The sequence below is a fragment of the Electrophorus electricus genome, chromosome 14 (genome assembly GCF_041902795.1).
Source record: "Electrophorus electricus isolate QZ-2024a chromosome 14, ASM4190279v1, whole genome shotgun sequence".
Taxonomy (NCBI): Eukaryota; Metazoa; Chordata; class Actinopteri; order Gymnotiformes; family Gymnotidae; genus Electrophorus; species Electrophorus electricus.
In genome coordinates this window covers 5,667,706-5,691,985 of record NC_137510.1, presented here as the reverse complement: position 1 = coordinate 5,691,985, position 24,280 = coordinate 5,667,706, and the positions used below count along the sequence as shown (strand labels likewise).

Genomic DNA, 24,280 nt, shown 5'->3' with positions numbered 1-24,280 from the left:
AGTCAGGATTGACACATAAGTAGCAACAATGACCAACAATGGGAGCACACACAGACAGGGGTTTAAATAGACATGAGACATTAACATTAATCCCTGCGCACGTGTGTGCAATCCCCGGGGGGGTGGGGTGGGGGGGGGGTTGTTTACAACACAAACAGTACAAGGGGGAGGAGCAGTCTGTGACAGAGTCAATAGCCTATCAATAGCCTATCTATGGCCATGCACAATTTATGTGCCTTTCTCTCAATTTATGTTCTCTTTCTGACCACGGCACCGTGGCTCAGTTGGCCAGGTGTGTTTGGCTGGCAGATCACACTCAGCCTAGCAGCGGCACTGACGTCAGTTAAACAATGCCCCAACAGCGCTGCTTTGCCTGATTCCCCACACAACTATACGTTTACATGTTATTGTTGCTGCTCTGCCGAGTAATCTCTGGTCAGCAGTGGTACTGGGGTCAGAAACCCATGGATATCCAGTCATGGATAACCAGTCATGAATGGTGAAGCTAATATAACACATCCAATAATTATACTAGATGGTGAGTACCATTAATTATGTGCTCTGCAATAATAGCATTATAACAAACAATAAATACATGTACAAACAAACCAACACTCAAGTTAAAGGTGAGGCTACCATTCAAAGTGTAACTGAAGTCTTAGAATTCATAAACACACATACAGAAAGTAATTTAAATGAATTGTAGTGAGCTAATCCATAAGGATTCATAATACAGGTCCAGAGAGCAATTAAAAGTCTGACAGGTCATATAGTGTGTTAGATAAACCACCCTTGAATCAAAACATAGTTATAGTGAATAGTTCCAATAATCTTAGAACCATCCATTCTCCTCAAATAACTCGTGTATGTTGGAGGACACCTGGAAGGGTAGAGGCTTTCACGTATTAAATACAAGTGACACAGTGGTCTACTGGAAATGTCATGGCTGTAAACAGAGAGAAGTACTACAACAACTCATTAACAGTGGCCAAGAGGAGCCAGTGGCTGGACAGGTCAGATCAGGGTGACTAGATTAAATGGGATTGCTTTGTCACTCACCATGTTGAAGCCCTCACAGAAGTGTCTGGTGAAGATGCTAACAGATGAGTTGGAGCATCTGCGGGTGCCCAGGTCACCAGCCTATCAGCAAACCATCAGTAGATCATTCACTCTGGAATACTAATTGAACTCACCTGTTTCCTATTTACAATCCCTCTCTAGTTTCATCTTTGCCTTGTGAAGAATAGCCACTGTGTTGTCACATGCATACTAAGCAGGTTCTCTGGACTTTGTGTGCCTTTCTGTTTATCTGGTCTCGTTATTGTTGTTTGGCTCATCCTTTACCGATATTATTAAATGTAAAATAATTTGAGATCCTTAATGGACAAACAAAACAATGTATAAAAGATCTACTGTACAAATGTACAAGGACGATATTTAACACTGGATATTAAAGATCACAACAGATCTTTAATACAGTTAATACATGATGTTGATGTTATAGGTTTCTGTAAATGGCTACCTATCTATCGACAGTACAAATTAATTAACAGTACAAATCTCCTTCTGCAAGATGTTTAAAATCTCCATATCCCTTCTGCATGATATAGATGCAGTTAAAGATTAGCCCTCATGGTTTGGTCCTAAATGATGTTTGCTGTCACTAGGAGTCATCACTCTTAGTGGAGTGGGAACATCTAATACAGTTCATAATACTTACGGCTGTCACGGCACATCCCCCTACTCCTAGACCCCTCCCAATGTCCATGTGATGTCTTGCCTTGTTTTGCGTGTGTCTGTGTGTGTGTGTCTTTATCTACATGGCCACGCCCCTCCCTTGTTAGTCGGTTGCATGTTTCACCTGTCCCTCGTTATCAATGTATTTGACAAGTGTCCTTGTGTGTTAGTTATTTCTTGTTGGCGTTGTTTCTTTATTGTGCGTAAATCTGTTTATCGCTTGCATTGTTTTGTGTTGCTCACATTTAGTTGTATTCCTCGTGTTTTAGTTTCATTTTATCGGTTGTGCTTAATAAACATTTGTTTCGTCACGGTCTGTCTCTACATCCTGCCTCTCATCCCACGATACAACGGCACACAGTTAAAAAACTGGAGTTTGTTGGAGGTCTAATGTGTTTATTGCAGCTTTCTTCAAAAATCAACATTGCGCTACCATTTAAACTATACAGACTTTATGTAAGTGGTTTTACTTCTTAATATATGGAAAATTGTTACCGTTGGGGGTTCAAATCTGTTGAAGCAGGTACAAAAGCACAGTTAGGCACAGTCTGTGAAAGGCCATCCCTGAAGAGATTCGAGCTCTTAGAGCTCATCACTGGGTGAGACCGTAGGACCATGATAGGTGAGTCAAAACGTCAGTCCCAGCTACTAACTAGCTGCCAAATGGTCAAGCCTCATGAGATTACACTCAGTGACAGCTGAAAATCACTCCAGATGATAGTCCAAATTCTAACTGGTCCAGCTCTGAAAATGCCAGCACTGAGTGTTCCGTCTGAGTGGTCATCATCTCCGTCATGGGTTTAAAGTGTCTCCAGCAGACTGCTCATGGGTTTAACTCAGTAGGTCTTCAGATCACTACAATGCAGTAAATCCAGCCCAGAGACTGCAGATAACTCTTAACTACTGATTCTAATTGAACCTTTCACTCCTCATTTATTCCTGAATGAGTATTACTTCAAAAGGCAAATGCTGGAATTATTCAGTTGCCTATGTTTTGCGTTATGGATGTTTTTCCCTCTTTGAAATCAGCTGCTGCATGACATGACATCAAAAGCAGCTTATGAGAACTTGTGGCCTGAAAGCATTTATTCTTCTTGCAAACCCAATCAAACGCTCGTCTGATCAGATCGTGGTGGAAGTCATTCTGTCTTACTGCAAGGAGAAGGCGTGAGCTTTGATGGGATTGCCCCTAGGTGACAGCTCTTCACATGCTTAGCCAGTTTCTCATGTTGGCATTAAATTACGTCGCGTTACATCACTTGGTTTGCCCTCTTCTTCAGTGCAGCTTGCAAAGGTGGATCATTTTAGGGGAGGATCAAGCCATTTCAGCCTTTGTGCGTTCTTAACTGCACGGAAATGACTCCACACGAGCCTGTATGTTTGAGGCGTTTGATGTCCTTATCCACAGTGACTTACAGTACTTGATGATTTGAGCAAAATGATTGTCTTAACCCACTTAAGGTTAATAAGTCAGAACAATTTAACATAACTAATTCCCTAATTGAAATATAAACAACTCAAATATTTATCATACTAATTTAAATAAATCAGTTGAATTACACGTATTTCATTCATTGTGCTGAACGCACCGAAATTAAGTAATGAGCAGATCTGTAGTAAATTAAGTATTTTTAATCAGAGGACTCATTGTAGGCTAACTTAGGTCTGCTTTTATACGTAACTGGTGACTTCATGCATAAGTGCATGAGGCAATGACCTACTTACCACCACAAGGTCACTCAGTTTGATATATCATACATAAAGCCAAATACATAAACATGCATGAATGAGGCAAGGTAATCACAGTCTTATATATATATATATATATATATAAAACTAGAAATAGATAGTGACTTCAGTAGTGTATCTAAACTTGCCAAACAGCCATACGTATTTGCATTTCTGATTGGTTGTGAATGAATGAGTATGTGCAATACTTACCTGAGTTGCTAATTGTAAAAGAGCTTGTTTTTCATTTTACAGATTTCTTGATTGCCAAAACACATTTCTTGAAATTATGCTCCATTTCCCAAAATTCTAAACACAAATGTAAAACTAAACCCTCATCTTCCCACACCTCAAGGTTCCATGACAAATCCACACTCAAAACCATGTAATATTACATCTACACCAAGCCAATCTCTCCATGCAAAACCATGTACTCTTATAGCTAAGCCAAACCTTTTACTCAAAACCATGTAATTTTACATCTAAACCAGACTGCCTTCAGATAACACATAAAAACCATCAAATCAAATACAGATACATTTAAAAATAGTCATTATACACTGGTCAGATCAATTCAAAACTCTACTGTAAAATCCTATTAGAATAAAGAATAATAGCACTTATGGTTTCCCCCAGAACATCTTTACATGATAAACACGATATAAAGATACAACACGTACACATTCTCAAAAATTGTATTTCCTCACTTTATTTCCTCATTAATATGCTGAAACTTAATGAAAAAGTAAATGTACTGAAAAATATGCAACTGATACAGAACATAGAATACAGTAAAATATAAATCAATGGCAAAAAAAGAAAGAGAAAGAAAATCACATTTATTCTGCCTCAGCATGCTTTCTCTGGTCAGGCCAGAGATTTTCAGCAATATCACAGGCAACATTAGCACCAGCCAGGCACTGGGGGGAAACCCCTTATGTGCCTCATCTACCCTTGATAAGCCTCAACTGAGATATCTAACCAAGGCCCCTCCATGGCCTAGAGAAGGTGAAGACGGAAGATGGGGGTCTCGGCAATAGACCTTCCACCACCAGGCTGAAGGGGTTTAGGATATTATGCAGGTAGAAAGTCACTGCAGAGTCTTGGGGTGTTCATGAACCATGAACCAGAGCAGCCTGGTGGAAACTGACATCGTCCTGGATGCCACCGTATAGTCTATACTACAGTACATAGCTATACTTAAATACTTGATGAAAAACCACACTTCCACATGTTTCAGTCACTGGTCTTAGACACAGTCATAGTCTTGTGAAATGAACACAATAAGCCTGTTTCATCCTGAATCTGTTCCGTTGAAGAATCTCGAGCAATTGCTGGGATTGATGACTGTAACAGTGTCTTTGAATGTTGCCTGATCTTCAGTAACTCTCCTTTGTTTCTCATGCATGGGAATGATATTGTTGGCTATATTGATGATTTCTTGACTTGCTTTTAGAAAATGGATGTATTCTGCTTCCAATAGGTGGTATACTCTCAGTTCTACAAAAATAGAAGTAACACCAAATTAACTGTATGTAATGTGCATTTCAGACAGCACACAGCACTGTACAGCAAACAGCAAAAGTACATATGTGCTATAACAGTACAGAGTACAATTACTGTATGTAAATTCAATGGACAACAAAATTTAAACTTTTTTATTTTTTAAGTTAGGGCCCTAAACTAAAACAGGTGGACTTTATAATACTTTTTACACTGAATTCAAATCTGTTTTTAAAATCTTTCTATCATGTATGGTTTTAAGTGAGAGGGCAATTAAATTTTAATTATTACATTAATTATATATTACTTATTTATAAATAAGGCTGATATTACACTTAAAACATGTATAGACATACTTCTTAAATGTACAGTGTAAGATTTTTTTGCCTATACTTGGCCTCAGAAATACCCCTCATCAATGTCCAGCAGTAGTCTGCCAACATAGAACAGATCCACTTTCTTTGGTAGTGCTTTTCCGTACTATATACGACATATACTGGAACAAAAAAAAACCTTGGTCACAGAAATTCTGAAATCATAATCATGTCTGGGTTATAGAGTCTACTGTGCAGTGGCTCAGGTTTGGCTGCATTCTGCCCAGATTCCATCACTAACATCTCATGGACCAAGGCGTGGTCAACTAGGCCTGTACGAATCTCATCAGAAACGATCTCTGACCTTTCTTCTCCTCTTCTTCCTGTTCCTAGTCCCCCTGTTCTTCTGGACCCTCTTCCTCTACCTTCAGGTCTTTGTGGATCCATTGTGTGTTAATTGGGTCTGAGCTGTGATGCTGTCATGACTTGAGTTACTGATATTGAATGCCAGTGCTTTCTTAATGAGGACATTTTGCAGTCAGTGATATAGGAAAGGATTTGTGTGTAGAGTTTATCACAAAAAGTTGTGAAAACAAGGGAATAGTGTCCAGAGTTATGGGAAATGGGTCAGTCTTTGGTTGATGGTGTCATGGTTTGGGATGTTGAGGTAATAGGCCCAGTTTGTAGTCTGAATGAGATTGAAAAAAGCTGTAATAGCTTAAGTGATTCCACGTTTCATTGTTTGGATCCGTGCATGGATATGACGGTTCTCTGTCTCCTGTCTCTTTTCCCACCTCTGCAGGTATCCTTCTTCCTGTTCATCGTCTTTGTGGTCTACACCATGCTCCCGTTCTCCATGTGGGAGGCAGTCGTGGCCAGCGCGCTCACCTGCTCTTCACACACCGTGGTACTGAGTGCATGTCTGGCATCCCAGAGCGAGCGTGCTGAGCAGCTAGTGTGGCAGGTCAGTGTGTGCGTGTATATGCATGTGTGCGTGCTTGTGTGTGTAACCAAGTGTGTGAGTATGTGTGTGCGTGTGTGTTTGAGAGGGTGTGTGAGAGTACGAGAGAGTGAAAGTGGTAGATTTATAGGCATCGTGGATGTGAGGGGTTTTCATGTACTGATTAATGCGTTCTAGAACAGGTTGGAGCCTAACTGGGATGAATGCTAACGTTGTTTGCTTCAGTTACCTTGTAGTATTAGTGAATCATACTTATTTGAGGGTATATATTTCTATTTTCTATATTTATCTGTAACCAGTCGATGATTTGATACTGATAAATGCTAGTCAGTTTACTTACTGTTTTAAACCTCATCTCCTGTTCACATCCAGTTCCTGTAGGATCTGTCAACTGATGCAATTCAGCCATATAAAACAAATCAATACAGTTCCAAACAATTCACAAGAATGGCCTGCACCTCAGAAACATGTGCTTGGCCCATTACCTTGTAACATTTGTGTGAGCGTTCTGCAGAACGAATCTGCATTTTCACACTGCATAAAATAATCCATTTCTTACCTCAGTTAGCAAAACACACATTTGTAGTAAATTATCAAAGCACCTAAGGTCATAGCTCCTTAGTAATATCACCAGAATCCATGCCTTAAGCTGGTCCCTCCACTTTAGTGTCATTCAAACACTACCTGGCATGCAGCAGTAAAGGTGTTTTAACCTTAAATTAGATAAACATAAAGCCACTTTCAGTTTGCCTTCACATCTGGTAGGAAAGCAGTCTTCCGCATATTCGCTGGCAGTTTCTCCCTCCCTCACGCTTTCGACACACTGTTTGTTTGTGTCTCGCTTCCTCTCTTCCTGCCTCTTTTTCTGTTCTGATCTGTGTCTGCAGGACAACCGCAGTCCAGACAGATGCGGTGCTTTAGGCACAGAGGACAGGGCTTGCAAACTGCAGGCAACCAGCAGGCAACCAACTGACTGGAGAAGATAACAAGATTATCACACACACACACACACACACACACACACACACACATTAGAGATATTCAAAATTTGAGTAAAGTACAGTTTCCAGAGATTTTTTTGCTTGTGGCTTTTCTTTGACTCCACAATGTTTTGAAGGCTAGCTAAATCTACGCCTAGAGCTGAAATCATTTTATCCTATCCACAGTGCTGAGTGCAATGCGCCCCAAAATAAGGAGAAACATTGAGAAACACAGTTTCCCTACTGAAGATAAAGGCAATATTGCCACACATCAAAACCTAATGAATATGAGAAATGAAAGTCACTAGACTAGTAATAACCATAGTAATAACTGTCTGGCAGGGATAAGTAGGATAGAGTTACTCGCTATAGCTGCTGTAAGCTCCTCATTCACACAAACACACACACACACACACACCACTGAAGCCTTTTCTGCAGAATGCAGATGCTCGCTGCAGGTATAAATAACCTGATCTGAAAACACACCGATGCACACAGGGCCTGTGATAATGTCAAACTCCAGTACATGTCCGTACACCATCGTGTCTCTACATCACTTTGGAGAATTAAGACTCCAGACTGTCAGGACTACCACTTTGTGTTTACATTAGAAAGTCCCTCCTTCCCCGGGTGTTGTGCATCACACCAGCCCAATGGGGGCTCATTACATGACAGAGGCAGCCACTTAGTGTTGTCACCAGTACTCGGCGGAGCGCCTTAAAAGGCTGCTTGATTGGTAGGTGGATGTGACGGAGGCTTTCATGGGCATTTCCAGACTGGTGTCTGGTTTCTCTGATCCATCCCGCCACCCTTAGCATTCATTCTGGGGCATATTTGAACTCACTGAACCACTCATTACAGTCCATGGACATGCAGATGCAAAAGTAACATTTGACTTGTTCAAGCTGAATATTTCGGGATTGTAACTAGAGTTATTGAACTGGATCCACAAAACAGCAGTACTCCATGCAATGAGCCAGCTGGTTTATTCACTAGAATTCTGTTTCATTTGCTTTCCACTTACCAAAGAAGTCTGATCAACCAATTTGAAATTCCACAGCGAAATTCTACAATGCACAATGCATAATGTTCTTCACAGACAAATATTTTACACAGCTCAGCTTTCTCCACCGGTTACGGGGTGGAGGTGTAATGGCCCGAGTGCCGCAGGGCAAGGAGCAGGATGTTCAGTCTCCCTCGACAGTAAACACTAACACTAATGAGCAACGGTGCATGTACGTTTAGGTTTAACGACTGACAACACAGCGCACACCAACTTCTGTTTAAATACACACAGACAATATACACTAAAGCATCTGCAGGTGTGCGCAGACACCAAAGGTGTGACTACAAAGGAAACTATTACAGTGAATTCCACTGCACGTGGTGGGCCGAACCACGTGAGCAGTGGAAAGAGGAGCAGCCCGTGACAGGAGAGAGTGGCTACAGCACTGTAGGTGGGGTTACTGCTGTGGTTTGTGCTACCTGAGATGCGCTACCTCCGAGCTTGCCAGTCCTGTTCTCAGGGGCCTTCATCCAGGCCAAGTCTTTGCTCTGTCCCAGGTCCCAACACACCTCTGCAGGTCATGGTTACTGGTTCAGACCTACAAGGAGCCAGAACAGAACACAAACCTTCACTTGTCGCACGGAAAGCAAAACATAGCATCCATTCTGGCCAAGTTTCATTTGCTCATTTCAGCGGTCCAGGGTTGAAAAAAGCAACTTTCTCAAACAGTGGGTAAAGGCATCATGCAACAGGAATTCCTCAATGCTGGGTAGCATGCAAACATTGCATGGTCACTCATAAGAGCTTTAGTTTTGTCTCTAAATGTCAATACAGCCATTATTTTTTCATGTAAAAAAAAATACAATCATTTTGGCCTTCATAGTATGCACTACAGCCATTCCTTAAACAAAGAAGGCTGGCTTACAAGGCACTCGCACTATTGACTGTGAGCTAACAGATTCCTGGCTCTGCAGGTTGTAAGGGGAGGAGGCTCCATGCACCAGGGGCTCTGCAGCCTGTCGCCTCGGCGTGCCAGCCTCACGCCTGCTCCTCCAATCAGACATGGGCCTCCACGCACAGCTCTGCTCTCCCACTCCATGCGGGTGCCCGCTAGCATGCAAGCGTTCCAACGGGATGGGCTGCTAGCCTCGTTTCCCAAATCCTTGGAAAGCTCGTTTTCCCACTTCCTGGGGCAGATCCAGAGTGGAGTTCAGCCGCCATTAACCAGTAGAGACTGTCAAACATTCAAGGTACTAGCCGGATAAATCAGATGTTCTAGTCTGAGGCAAACCAGCATCAGCACTGAAACTGCTGGTGTAGCTTTGACATGCCGCTCTTCCTCTCTGTCTAGCCAAAGAGAAGGAAACACCAGCCTTTTGTTACGTTCATCTATGCTGTTATGATTCAAATTCAGAACTCTCTTCTCCTCTTTCTTTCTATTCCCCCCTTCGTTTTAGCACTGGGGATTGGCACTGTAACGCCAGCCCTGTATGTACCGTGTCGCTGTAGTTGGAAACGGCTCATGTCGCAGATGTGATCGGGGCAATAACGTACAACACCTCTTGCAGAACAGATTGAATCACATGGAGGTGTCAGTGGCTGAGCAGTGGGATTAGATTTCATTAGAGCTGAACATTTGCCCGTCTGGGGTGTTGGCAAGTGGCATTGCGTGTACTTGAAATGGGTTACGGTGGCATGTCCCCAGGTTCAGGGAGGGCATTGTGTGCCACTGCTTTACAGTTGTATTCTCCAACTCTTTATCCAAATTTTCAAATAAAATATATTTTATTGGATACAATAAATACATACAATACAATATATATATCTGATAATATATGCTGTGTGTATATATATATATATACACATACATACATTCAGCAAACTTGTCACATTCTGTGTTGAGTTCCGATTGTTCTATTTATATAATGCCCTCATTATACACATATAATCTTTGAAAAGCTTTATAAAGCGCCTTGGAATTCCTGGAAATATGTAGTCAACCTTATAGGCATGACTATGTTTAATTTAGATCATAGAATCATAGAAATTCATAGATGTCACAGAATATCATCTAGTAGAATAACATCAAGTAGTTTATCATTGGTGCTGTTGACATGTCAATAGATGCCAGTGCCAAAAATGTGAAAATTGCAAATGAAATGACATTAAAATTAGTGAATATTTCTAGCACATTGTTACATACATTGTGATATCTTTATGGAGTTAGTGGAAGTCCATTTTGCATGGCTGAACACCAAGACCTGACAATAACCCCTGATCGTCTTTCATCAGATAATTTAATTCAGATCCCCAGAGGAGGCCTGAAAATGCATTTTTCAGTTATGCGAATGTGATTAGCTGCAATTTTTGATATCAGCATTTGACAAAATTGTAGAGATGGCATAGGCCTTGAAAGTTTTTCCATTCAAGGATGGACCAGATATCATTGTTCATTCAAGCTGTATTTGGCATATGGCCTTTAGGTTGTTTCGATCTCACTTGTGATTGCTGCTCGTTTATTCATTTATACATGCATTCTTTCCTCCTTGGCTTTCAGGTCCTCCCGCAGTATCATCATGCAGGATGCCTGCAGCACTTGCTGTACCAGGGAAGGTTTCAGGCAGATTTTTACGGGACCTGGAACATTGAAATTTGTTTATTGCTTAGCTTTCATTTAATGTTATCTCAGAAACATTAGCATGGATTTGGTCTGGAAGCTGGTTGTGTGCCCTGCTTAGTGGAACAAATTCATTAATTTAATTAACCACTTCATGTGGTTGAAATTTGGATTTATTTAAAGCAAAACGCTCAGTCAAGCCTACTGCATCTGGTTTTATTTGGTTTGTGTGGGTGCTGCTCATTGAAAATCCTCTTAAAAGTGCCAATGCCTTTGAGCTCCAAAAACCTGTTCTGGGCATTCACTTCCCTATTAGTTTTACAGTGAGTATTCTGCAAATGAAAACTGCTTTTCACTTGACTCCAGTCGCTGTCACATTCAAAGAAACAGAGCTGTGTAAACTTTTTTTTTTGCGAAACCAGTCTAACATTTTGCTTTGATCTGCATGAATGTGCAGTTTGCAGGATCTGCTAAAAAGACAGGCATCCTATTTCTGAGTTTGGGACAGGCTAGATATTTCTGGAAGATATTTCTGCTTATTTCTTACTGGGATGATATGTTTTCCAGGCTGGGCTGACTGTACCCATGATGCACGGCAAGGGAGATCGCATCCTGAGTGCTCAAGCCGAACCTCTCGTTTTGTCTTGCTGTGTTTTTTTAAACTCCCATGTTTTTTGTCCGGAAACGATGGTGGTGAATCGATGACTCCACTCCTGCAGCTAAGGTTGATGATAAAATACAGTCCCAAAAGCTAAAAGACCATGGTCATGGCTACCAATGGCTCGGGGGTGACACCTTCAACCACACCCCGGCTTGGCAAGCGCGACCCCATTTTATTGTCACACACCTGGCATTGTAACCAAAAGGCTCAACACCACTCTGATTCAACACCACCCTGTGTAACTGGATTAAAAGCATAGGAGCATCTTGTACCCCTGTATAGGCTTTTGGGCAAAGTTTCATCCAGGTGATAGTCAAACTGGTCAGCTCCTCGATCCGGCATTGTAAATATGACTTATTAGACGATTAGATCTCTTACCATCCATGACCTTTTGTCAAGCAATCCTAAAAGAATTTGCCTGTGCTCATTATAACATGTTCTTCTCAGTGATGTTTCAAAACCAAAGGGTCACTGTGTTGCACATAGCCTTTCCCCACATTAAATAGCAAATATTTAAATAAAAATTAAATAGAATTTTATGTTAAAAACACCAAAGCCACTCGAGTCAGTCCTCTTTACTCTTTGAGTCCTGCCACATCTAATTTCATAAAACGTGAGCCGTCAGCCTGAGTACTGCTTGGTAGAATTCGCTGCGTTATACACCACAGCTTTCAGCGCAGAATTCATTATTTAGGGTTGAAGTCACTTGTTTGAGATAATCCCCTTATGTGGGAGCTACTGACAGATGTCCCCTGCCTAGCACTCTAAACAGTGAAGGGGTTTTTACGGGCGATTTTGGAGGTGTGATTTAAATTTTTGATGAATAACAGCCTGTGAGTGCTCTCCTGATTAAAAGAGTGAATAAAATGTTCTCCTGTAGGACGAGCATAGAGCACATGGTGTGTCAGCGCCTGATTCTGCATATTAATATCTGCATTTCATAGGGGCACACACACACGCACATGCTATTACGGACGAGCACACACACATACAGGCACACGCGTGTGTGTTCGTATATGTATTACCATCACGTATTACCATCACACACACACACACACACACACACACCTACACCCATTTGCACACTTGCACACACACACATTCAAAATTATCTTTCCTTGTATAATTAAGGATTTCTGCTATGCCATACATCTATACAGCTGTACATCTATACATGCTATACATGCCAGTCCACCCATAATAACTAAAAATAAATATTTTCATACATTTTAGTAAATATTTGTAAAGGCATTTTCCTATAAAGGAAACTAACTGTGCTTCTTTCTGTTCACTGCATTATGACCAGTTGCTACAGTAATTCAGTCTCTTGCAAAATACTACTTGTTACTTAGTAGGTGTTGAAGTATGCATTAAACCCCTCATTAGCATGACAGAGCTTTATGCAATGGAACCTGCGCTGACACACTTTTATATCACACTAGCCGTTCGATTTTGCCCAGGTAATTCGTTTAAGCTCTGTTAACCTTCAGCCCTCGTTCTCTCTGACCTCGATGAGCTTACTACCCCATAAATCCTGAGGTTTGACCTCAGGTGGATTCATCGCATGCGATTACAGGGTACTGTTGGCCCAGGCTCGAATCTTGTTTTTGGGATCACAATGAAGTACCTGAGTGCTCATTGATCATTGAAGATCATTACCATGACATCTCACTCCCGCCTGCCACAGCAGTGGAGCGTGCCGAGGTTTACTGATGAGGACTGGTTTGACATACAGCTGTTGTCTTTCTGTTTCTCTTGAGTTCTTACTCTCAAAGCTTAAAGGCAAACATTATTTAAAGGCTGGGGTAGACTGTCGGCTTTAGTAACCGATACTCTATTAGCAAGAGGCAAGTTTATTTGCCAAACTGGTTGAATAAAGTGCATGGCACTAAAATAATAATGTCCCTAGACAAACAAATAGTCAAATGATCATTTCTGCACTAGAATTTGGTTACACCCCCGGCCTCCTTGATAACAATGCCAGTTTTGTCAGGTAAGGATTCCACAACACAAACACTCTAAAATAGCAACAGAACTTGGTACTGTAACACTGGCAGGCAGGCGCGAAACAAGGCAAAGAGACGGACGCAAGTGCAGAGGGATTTACTGAAAATAAAAAGAGCACAAACAAAAACCAAGGCATACAAAATTAAAAATGGGATTATATAGAATACAGTACAGGAAACACAAACCCAGGAAAAGGCAAGCACTAAACAGACCAAAGTGAGGCGTAATTTAGTGAACAAAACAAACATGGACGAGCACAATAACTGACAAGCAGGGTAACCAATCACAGAGCATAAATACACTAACTGATAAGTTCTAACAAGACACAGCAGAAACCAATAAGGGGCAGGGTACTAAACAAGGAGTGGTGGCAAAGTGGAACCAACATACAACCAAGATCAGAAACCAAAACAAATGACATGTGTAGGCATCGCCATGGGAACCATAACGCTGGGAGGAGGAAACCGTGGCAGGTACACAATTTGGCTAGAGTCTGTGGGTGTCTTTTGATATTTCACAATCTATTCTAAATAATCCCACAAGTTTCCATGGTTCCAGGGATTTTCTATCTGACTCCCTATTGGGCAGTGGTGTGCTCAAGCACCAAAGGAAAAATGTGCTCCTACAGAACTGCTCTATAGTCACACTGATATAAAGTAAGGGACACATAAACCAAGCCAAACCATTGGTTTTGAGAAATAAGGCTCTGATTGGCTGAAGCAACAGTTTCTTTTTTCCTCAGATGATCTTACTAATTTTGAGTAGGATGCTGCCTTGGACCTGAAAAAAGTCAGTTAAACCAGCAATAGGTACCATCACACATTCAAATAAGCACATTAATGGTTACCATCACACATTCAAGCAGGCCTCTTTACCATCAATACGCATTACCATCAATACGCAACACCTAAAAAACAATAATAAAGAATACACTGGCAATAGCAAAGCATGATGCAGATAACAAATGAATTGTTTCAGTTAAAAAATGGCTTTCAGTAAAAAAAAAAAAAAAAAAAAAAAGTATTTGGAAAAACACTGTTTCTTCACAAATCGAATAATATCAATAAATTACCATGCCACTGGCTTCATACAACTAACTGAAGTTAGTCAGGGATAATGGTGAACTTTTGAGAAACCAAATTTAATGGTAGGTGTCTTTAATAAACTGTTGTGGAGTTTTAATAATGTATTCTACTGTAATTTTCTACAGTCTGAGGTTCTAATGGATTGCCTGTAGTTATTTTTGATGCAAGGGATGATTGTAGTCTGTTGGAAACTGGGGACTGTGTGGAGGCTTGTTGAATAGACTACAGGCTGTTCCAAAGTCCCTGAATTGTGGTTAGGGACCTGGGAAACTGCAGCCATGATGGAGCTCTTAAAAAACAACAACACCACCAACAAAATAAATTAGACAAAAGTTTGTTTCACTTTTTAAAAATACTTATACTCAAATTTCTATAAATAAAATGTAAAAAGAATTATGTAACTTATTAACAACTCCCTAGATGATTGAGGGTACAGCTACATTTGAAGCGCTTGAATTGTTTATTTCTTCCTTCTCCAAGCTCCACCCAAAATCATTATTTCGGAAATCTTTCATTTTGATGGTCCGAAGGTGTTCTCAAAAACAATCAGCAAGCTTTCTCTTCATTTCTCCAATATAACACTGATTACATCTCTTGCAAGAAATACGATAGGCAACTCCTGCAGTAATGCAAATTCCTCTGTAGAATGATAAGTAAGCACCAAAGGTATTATTGTTGTCAGCAGATTGTTTATAGGTCAGACCTTTAGAAGTTTAGAATCCCTTCTCGAGCACTTTGTTTTCACAGCTGATGAAGGACCTCTGTCCGAAATGTGCTGTTTCTCTGGAAACCTTGTGTACTTTACTACAATTTTGAATAGATAAAAATTCCCCAGTTCCCCTCCTCCAGGCAACCTTTGTCCTTCAAGCTCGGGTCCTCTACCAGAGGCCTGGGAGCTTGAGGGTCCTGTGTAGTATCTTTCTGGACGGAGATCTTGGATATTTTTCCTGGGATCTGATGGAGCCATTCTCCAAGTTTGAGAGATATCAATATCTGTGAGAGGTTATATACAGAGGATACATAACTATGGATATATAAGGTTTCTGGAGAAACAGGATGTTTTGAACAGAGGTCCTTCATCAGCTGTACCTGTCAAGCTATACTAATATCAGCTTCTTTTACTTGCTACAGTTTCAGACATTCACTTTTTTGCACAGCTATATATGCATCAGTACTCGCTCATGAAATGGGTCATGTGACCTTTCCTTCTTTTGACCTTCAAACATTGACATCATCCCCCAAAAAGTTGCTTGATTGGCTCCAGACTGTGTCATCATAGTTCACATTTCCATCAGAGTTAAATATAACTTCTTATAAATCAAGCTAGTCCGTGCTTTAGTGCTGTACAATCGGATTACTGCACATGCCCTCTAATCTGTTTAATCTGGTCAAATTATTATGGTAAATAATAAGAGGATAGCGAGTTGGACTACTGTGATTATGGTGCATCAGGAATCCCTCCCAAGATTTGCTAATCCATTTTGAACCATGCAGGGCACAAAGATGAGATTTAAATGATCCTGAAATTTATGAAGTAGCAACTCAGTAGCTAATGAGCCATTCATTAAGTTAATGCATCTTATTTGTTTCTTGATATTCGCCACTGTCTTAGACACTTTTGGTTTGGACTGGTTTGGCCTTCCCTGGTGTTTCACCTTGGACTGGTTGTTTGTGTTCCCTCCTATCTGCTCGTCTGCTTACCAACCTTTTCCTAGCTATGCACTACAACTTTGGATATACCCCTTTATAATAAAACCAGAATTCCACCCTGCGAGCATCTGAATGTTACGTGCCACCTTAACTGAATCTGATAGGGTTAGGTGGTAGATGACAGCATGCCATCTATAAACTGGGAGTTGTATAAAACCATGGAGCACTGCAGACGTTTGGCACCACTGAACCATTTGCCACGCCTGGACAGGCCCTGTAAGAAGGGCAGGGTGTGCCTGAGAAGGGATTTGCCTTGAGTTGGTTCCAAAACTAACTTGCATGGCATCACCCTTATTTCCATATTTTCTATTCTGACCATCGCAGAAGCTGGGCCATAATTTAATGAACCCTCTGGAGAGTGGCAAGGCTTAATCGTATTACCTCGGCCATGAAGAACTCGGCTCAGAAACAGCGGTTGCTTCAGCAACCGTGGAATATATTAAAAGAATGCTGGCGAGCGTTTCTTTATCCCACTTCCTCTAAGAGGATCACACAGGTATCATCTCTGCCAGTGGGCTTCCTGGTGGATTTATGAAGAATTGCTTCTTTCTCCTCTGCTGATTAATTTTTGCTTTATGCTCCATATGCAGATCTCAAGGTGGGCTCAGGTAACCCCTTGACTCTTATCACTTCTGAGTTCTCAGAGTTCGTGGTTTTGTCTTCTGCAGATTGTAAAGAAAGAGGATGAACGCCATGTTTGCCTGAGGTTCATGGCTGTGACTTTAGAGACATTGGGCTTGTGGTAATGGCAGTGTGAAAAAGCATGAGGTTTTTCTTCTGATCTTACGAATGCAAACCAAATTGTGCTAAATTGAACACTGTCAGCTCTGGCAGGCAGGTTCTGTTTACAAAGTAATCACTGTGCTATATGTGCCTATTTTATGTCTCTGGGTATTTTATGTCTTTTAGCTGTGCACAGCTTACTTGGACAATGCTCCTTTGCAAATTAAAACATTGATTTAGAAGAATAGTAATGATACCTAGTGGTGCATGTACTATTTGTTTTTGGTGTCAGCAGTTAATGATGTTAAATTTGTGAATATAGAGCTTATTTATCTTAGTGATTAATTTTGTCAAATTTTCTCTACACAGCTGATTGACTCAAAGGTTCTACATACAAAACTTTGAATATATGGCTTCTAGAAACCTCAGCTCAAGTTAAATAGAGCAACTCTGACAAGGTTAAGATCCTTCAACAAACCTCAGGGGCTTTCAGATGCAGCTAGGCATGGGGGGGGGGGGGGGGGGGGCATTTGTGATTCCGGTGCGTGCGAAGTTGAGGCACCGTTGGCTGGGAGACGGCGGGACCGTGCGGGTGGCAGAGAGCTCCTCGGATGCCAGACTTCTTGAAAGTTCTGTCGATAGGCCTCCCAGCAATGTGAGTCAGAGTGGAACAGCTCCACTGCCTCGCTTGCTTCCAGTGACTCGTTGTGAGTCATTGGACCCTGGCAGCAGACATGGCAGCTCCGTTTGTTCAGTTGCCTACGTAAAGGTCACAGGTGCTTTCAAATGTGTTTGTTATCATGCGCTTTTGGTTGCTAATGTTTTAGACAGTATGTGGACTTTGCTGCAGGCGCCGAGCCGTAACATCCTGCAGAGGGGAGCGAAAGCGTTGCTTTGTCTTTCCTTTCTGCAGAACTGTCAGCTAAGTGCTTAGTATGACACAAGCACCACTGACTTCTGCGGAACCTGTTGTTTCACACACTGTCACAAGAATTTAAAAAACGGACCAAGTTCTTAGACTAGACTAGTCATCGCATCAAGGCCTAAAGGGATGGAAACAGGGGCTGTCCGACGCATGTTATGATAAGACCTAGGAAAGGGTGGCAGACATTCAGACACATTTCTGTCCTGCAACAATCATGTTCTCTGCTAAATTAAGAAATTAAGAAAACCTCAATCAATTATGTAATTCAAAGTTTAAATAATGCCTCTCCAAACTGGACTCTGATATCTGATCTCTGAAATAAATCCATGTCTTCAACTAGCCCTAAGACACATCATAATAAAAGCGCATAGAAAAAACATGAAATGTACTGAACGTCTTGCAGTGTCCCTGAAATATGCTCAGAGCACAAGCCAGTTCTTCCTAACTTGGGCAGTAAAACGTTCAGGTGACTTCTCTAACTGTCTCTTCTCTTAAAAAACATGAATAGAAAGCTCTGCCCCACTCAGAATGTATAAACAAGGCTTTTAAAACTACTTCTATCTGCCTGAACTCATTGAAATGTTGGTGTTTAAAGGTTGTATAGCAGAGGGAACATTTAATGAATTCTTTATTTATGAGGTCATAAGAAAATATCTTTGTCTTTCTAAAACCTATAAGTTTCATTCTGTGTGTAATAGTGCGCTGTTATGGCTGGGGAGAAGCCAGAAGGGAAACCCTGGCAATCACAGCAGATCACTCTCACCGTGAATCCACCGGTGGACGTATCTAATTGTTTTATTAATTACCACCTCCCCTCCAAACTGGGGGACTGCTTTATTAGTCTTAATGTTTTTAAATTAAAATTAGGGATTTTCTTTTTTGTTCATATTTATTTTTCATATATTTTTATGATGATTATGGTGATGTTATTACTTGCTTATTACCTCCATATTCCCTGCTCTTTCTGCCATGTCAGTATCCTCATATACTCTCTTCCTGTGTCTCTTTACTCTGATATATGAAGGCTAACAGAGGTCTGTACATTAGGAGGAGACTGTTGTACTGGCATTAAGTGAGCTTCACTATCAATATTTGCTCCTTTTCTCACACACCTGATCTCCCTGACCTGTATCCTCTCTCTCTAATCTCAACGAACCAGAGTGGACATGAAAGCGTTATTAGTAAAGCTGGTATTTCTTGCCATGATGCTTGGGAAATTATCAACTCTCTTCTATAATTGTATCATCTGACTAAAATTAATTTTCTCACAACTGACTTTCTTAGGTTTTCCAAAAAAAACAGCTGAATGAAAGTTGACAAAAGCTGACTACTAAAAAAAGTGCTTTTACTTTAATCAAACAAACACTAATGCAATTTATCATAAGCAAGTACAGCTACACAGGATACTATACGAAAATGCATTAAAACAAAACTGTTACTCTCTACATGTTCACATGCATCACTACAATAACATTTTACTGAGACTTCACGTTAGATTTCTAACAAATATAACGAAACTTGAAAACATTAACGTTATTTAAATATACCCGAGACCATTGTAGAGCGTTGCGTGGATGTATTGACGTTAACGTTACCTTTTCCTTCAAGTCAGAGACGTTAGTTAGTCAGCAGTGCAACTACGGTGGTAGCAACAGTGTTGGGATTACTGAACAGAATATGGGATTAGTGACAGATCCTAACATTGCGCAAAGCTAGTTAGTAGGATAGTTTTACGGGAGTAGGGAGTCCTTTGGCGACTGCAGCCTTGGACGTCCTGTGGTCAGAAATAGTCGTCCTCGGAGAGACTCCGGGCTGTAGATGGCAGAGTGTTGGAAACGTTATTTTTGGGACATGAGCACTGGCCCGTGAATAAGCGCTGGGGGAGTTGTTTTGACTTGAAAACTGAGCTCTTGAACGGCTTTTCCATATGGATTAATGCCACAGAGCGAAGTTCAAATTGTAGCACAGATCCTTACTTGTTTCCCGTTATTTTTCCTACACTTGATATGAAAAAAAAATAAAGATTCATCAGCGTTATGACAGATAAATTGATGAATGAAACTGATTAATAAGAGGACTGAAAACTGCTGGTGATAAAGAAATGATAAATGGTGCAGTGAGATCTAGATGGACTAGAGCATGCCCAGTTGCAATTGGCACAAACAAGACAGTTTACACCTATCTTACTTTACTGAGAAAGATCCACGGATGAACACTTAAAGTAATGGAAATGATTATGACCGTGTGTTATATCAGAAAGGACAAACCGCATGTCTACTGCTTGTGGATTTATAATGGTGGTTCCTTATGTAGATCCTGTTTTTGTGTGTTTTTTCTGTTTGGTTTTTTTTTTCAGATTCTGGCCAATATCATTATTTTCATATGTGGGAACATGGCGGGAGCGTACCACAAACACCTGATGGAAGTGGCCCTGAAGCAGACGTACCAAGACACGTGTAACTGCATCAAGTCCCCCATTAAGCTGGAGTTCGAGAAGCGGCAGCAGGTGGGGTCCGTTCGCCCCTCCCCTAACCACGCCCCTCACTCTGTAAAGTGAGGTGTTCAGTGAGGTTCAGGCTAACCCCGCCCCTCACTCTTTATAGCGAGGTGTTCAGCGAGGTTCAGGCTAACCCCGCCCCTCACTCTTTATAGCGAGGTGTTCAGCGAGGTTCAGGCTAACCCTGCCCCTCACTTTTTAAAGCGAGGTATTCAGTGAGGCAGAGTGTTCATTAGACATAAAGAATAAAGAAATTGGATGTGGAAAAAAAAATATTAAAGGAGAAAACTTGAAGGATAATAACAGTAGGTGAGAATGAAAAAAAAATGTAAATGAATGAACCCCCCCCCCCCCATTTTTGTTTTTCATTTTGGCCAATATTAATTCAAACAATATTAATTCTGTTCCAACTATCGAGCTTGACCGAGCCAATATTGAAGGTCAGTGTGCAGTTATGGATAGGTGGATTGAGTTGAAACACCTACACTGTATTCTTCCCACCAGCTAAGCAGCCTAAGTTTTTTTTATGTAACGTCACAATGTTTACCAGAACCTAGAGGTTTCGGGCTACTTGCACAGTGTCTTTGTTTAAATGCTGCATATTAATTTACCTCCCTTTTCACAACTCTGCTGCAGAATATTTTTAGGACAGATGACTTCACAACAGTTTAGTGGAAGGATTTCCTTGCATGCTTTCCTCTTACATTACTAGAGTGGAGAGTAATTGGAGATTAGCGTGGGGATCTTGGCGGTAGTTTAGTGTTTTCTTGCACAATATCACAGCAGTTATTCCATGTTTTCAAATTCAGTGTCCTTAAAGGTAAAATTAATGCCCCATTTGAGTTATGGAAGAGCCATTGATCAAGGCAGACTAACAACAGTACTGAAGGGATCGAGGCTGAGGCTTTTGTAGCAGTAGAGGTCAAAGGTCCCTGCAGAATTGCACAATGGAAGAAGATGATCTGAGCATGTGCAGTCCTCTGTGGCACAGTTACTAAATCATTAAGTCATTAAATCAGATTCCAACAGTGGCTTTAAAACACTGGCGAACTGAGTGCCAGCTGAATTTTTCTGGCCTAACGTTTAATTTCTTTCACCTGCCAGAACTTGCACTTTGTAGTTCAGTGAAGGGAAGAAAATAAACCCTGCTTTCTTGGCATTGGGTGTCCACAAGCCTTTGGATTCCCCTCAGAGTACATGGGTACAGATGTGGGTGTGCGTAGGGCCGTACTGTGTTTTAGGCATTTTGGAATCGTCCCCTAGAGTGGACATGACCCAGATGTAACTGTTCTAGGGCAATCATCCTGGGAGCCTTCCTTTGCAAATGCTTGGCGCTGCAACGTAGCTTACCAGTCTCTAGGGCCAGCAACCGGCCAATCAGCTGCCTCCTGCCTGACCATCCTCGGTAAGAGGTCGCACTGTGCTCTCGCACCTCCTAGCAACCACCTAGAAATGAATTTTTAGTGAAGTCAGGGTTTCTGCATATGAATCTCATTTCAGCACCAAAAACGTAAGCAGCAGAGCAACCAGATGATCCATCGCCTACCACCCCACACCCCCCTGGATCTCCTTGATGGTCCATTTGTAAACCTTTAATGAGCAGCATTACAATCTGCTAGGTCATAGATATTGTTCACAGATATTTATTGTTCAGTTGACCCTTTATTGTACTAAATACAGTTAAAATGGATTTCGAATTTGAAATAAATTTCACATGCTAATTGTTGCTAAACATAGGAAATGTACCTCAGCTAGTGAGCAGTTAACCTTTGAGTCACACTTAGCAATGAAGCTAGCCATCACAGTTGTAGTCAAGTGGGTCCAGCCGGACAGTGTAATATTAGATTAGACTCATTCATGCTTTATTATTAGAGGGGCCAAGTCTGAAACAAAAGCAGGTAACCTCAGATTCATCTCTAAAATCCAGTGTAACCCAATTATACATAATGATGGATTCCAGTAATCACCCAGAGCATGAAAATGAATCAGACTTAATGTGCCGGGTTTAAGAAACAGAGAGGATATCACATTTGCCATACCTTTTATACACCCTCTGTCATAACCTCTTTCAGAACACCACACGAAGGCACACCACACCATCTCAAGGCTTATCCCGTTGCATTCCCTGTATTTTAACACGGCATTATGGAAGAGCTTCCGTCTTCAACCCAACTTTCATCTTCTGTCCACTAATTGCTAGTAGATACACTGTTCATTGGCCATACAGACCTGTGCCATATATATATATATATATATATATATATATATATATATATATATATATATATATATATATATATATATATATATATAATTTTCAGCATGGTTCCAATTTAAATGCTTTAAATGTAAATTTTGACCTGAACAAAACATACGGGGTAAGTGCTGCTGTAAGCAGCAGACAGAAGACATATTGAATCACTTCTGAATGAGTGGTGTGAACTTGTTAATATATTTCATTTTTTTCAGTGGGTGTAATTTAATTAGGGTGTAATTTAGTTCCAGCGGGAGGCATCTCTGAGAATGTGTCTCCGGTCTTGTCTCTCTCTCTCTCTCTCTCTCTCTCTCTCTCTCTCTCTGTGTGTGTGTGTGTGTGTGTGTGTGTGTGTGTGTGTGTGTGTGTGTGTGTGTAGGAGCGTCTGCTGCTGTCCCTGCTACCAGCCCACATTGCCCGTGTCATGAAGGCAGAGATTATTCAGAGACTTCAGGGCCCCAACTTTGGCCAGGTGGAGAACACCAACAACTTCCACAATTTATATGTGCAGAGGCACACCAACGTCAGGTGCTCCTCTCCTCTCCTTCTCTCTCACACATGCAAACACACACATGCACGCACGCACACACACACACACACACACACACACACACACACACACACACACACACACACACACACACACACGCACACGCATTCACCTGTGCTTTCACACACTGCTCCGAAGCAGCACTGAATATTTCAGTCCCCATTTCCACATTGAATGTTAATGAGACCGGAGAAGAACCCTGAAGCTGAAGGTAAGACTCTGCACTGAACACTTTTCCGGAAGCCAATGCAGACCCGCCGCGTCTTCTAAACGTCCTAAAGCAAAGTCCAAATTCCTACGCCTTCTTCCTATGACAGTCCTAATTAGAGTGCTACGGCCTGAATACGAGAAGGTGAGAGAAAACGCTGAAAGCCCTGTTTTTGTTTGAGCTCAGATTTCTGCTGGAGACACTTTTGGTGGCATGGTAAACGTCCTGCTGAGTTAGCATGACCTTAGCACACACTTAGCGTAAGTAGCAACGCCCGAGTTGGGTGCTAGCCTTCGTAAGGTGGGGACCTGTGCCAGCAAAATCCCACCAGGTCATATTGCATGAACTGCAGTTAAGGACTCTAATGGGTGTGACATTTTAGAGCAGCCCCACGCTAACACCTTAGATAGGACTCTTTTTTTTTCCCTGGGAAAGTGGAAATGAGTATAGCACTTCTGTACTTGATGGACTACAATTTTTGATTTGTTATTTGTATGCATGCCTTTTTGCTGGTCTTATTTCAGAAGTAGAATCCAACATTCAATTTGGACTCAATCAGTGATCTGCACTGCTACTCTGATCTTTGATGTACAGTTTGATGCATGCAGTTCCTTTTCTAAGAGATAATTACCTGTTTCTTTTTCAGCATTTTGTATGCTGATATTGTCGGCTTCACTCGCTTGGCCAGCGATTGCTCTCCAGGGGAGCTGGTCCACATGTTGAACGAGCTGTTCGGCAAATTCGATCAGATTGCCAAGGTAACCCACCAGCAGCAGCGATAATCTTATCACCGTAGAATGAGCCATACCGTATC

General features: G+C 41.3%; 1 protein-coding gene and 1 long non-coding RNA gene across 8 annotated transcripts in view; one reads left to right on the top strand and one right to left on the bottom strand.

Annotated features, from left to right (window-relative positions):
• The window catches only part of adcy2a (adenylate cyclase 2a), a 62,609-nt gene that overhangs the window by 25,264 nt on the left and 13,065 nt on the right, over positions 1–24,280 (top strand). The window contains exons 3-6 of one of the 2 annotated variants that reach the window (XM_035530838.2): positions 6,085–6,246; positions 20,314–20,463; positions 23,088–23,236; positions 24,113–24,224. In XM_035530838.2, the coding sequence (XP_035386731.1) occupies positions 6,085–6,246; positions 20,314–20,463; positions 23,088–23,236; positions 24,113–24,224 (573 nt within the window). The remainder of the gene's footprint in view (positions 1–6,084; positions 6,247–20,313; positions 20,464–23,087; positions 23,237–24,112; positions 24,225–24,280) is intronic. The other variant, XM_081696226.1, reaches the window with a different exon arrangement.
• Positions 4,156–24,229, bottom strand: LOC113578464 (uncharacterized). 6 transcript variants are annotated; one of them, XR_014116898.1, is made up of 5 exons: positions 24,098–24,229; positions 21,805–21,900; positions 10,729–10,866; positions 8,709–8,827; positions 4,156–7,216 (listed from the first exon to the last, which is right to left on the bottom strand). It is a non-coding gene; the product is annotated as an uncharacterized LOC113578464 (long non-coding RNA). The 6 variants fall into 6 exon arrangements; XR_014116899.1 differs by lacking the exon at positions 10,729–10,866; XR_003410751.3 differs by lacking the exons at positions 10,729–10,866; positions 21,805–21,900; positions 24,098–24,229 and adding an exon at positions 19,553–19,652 and having other exon boundaries at positions 4,156–4,965; positions 6,584–7,216.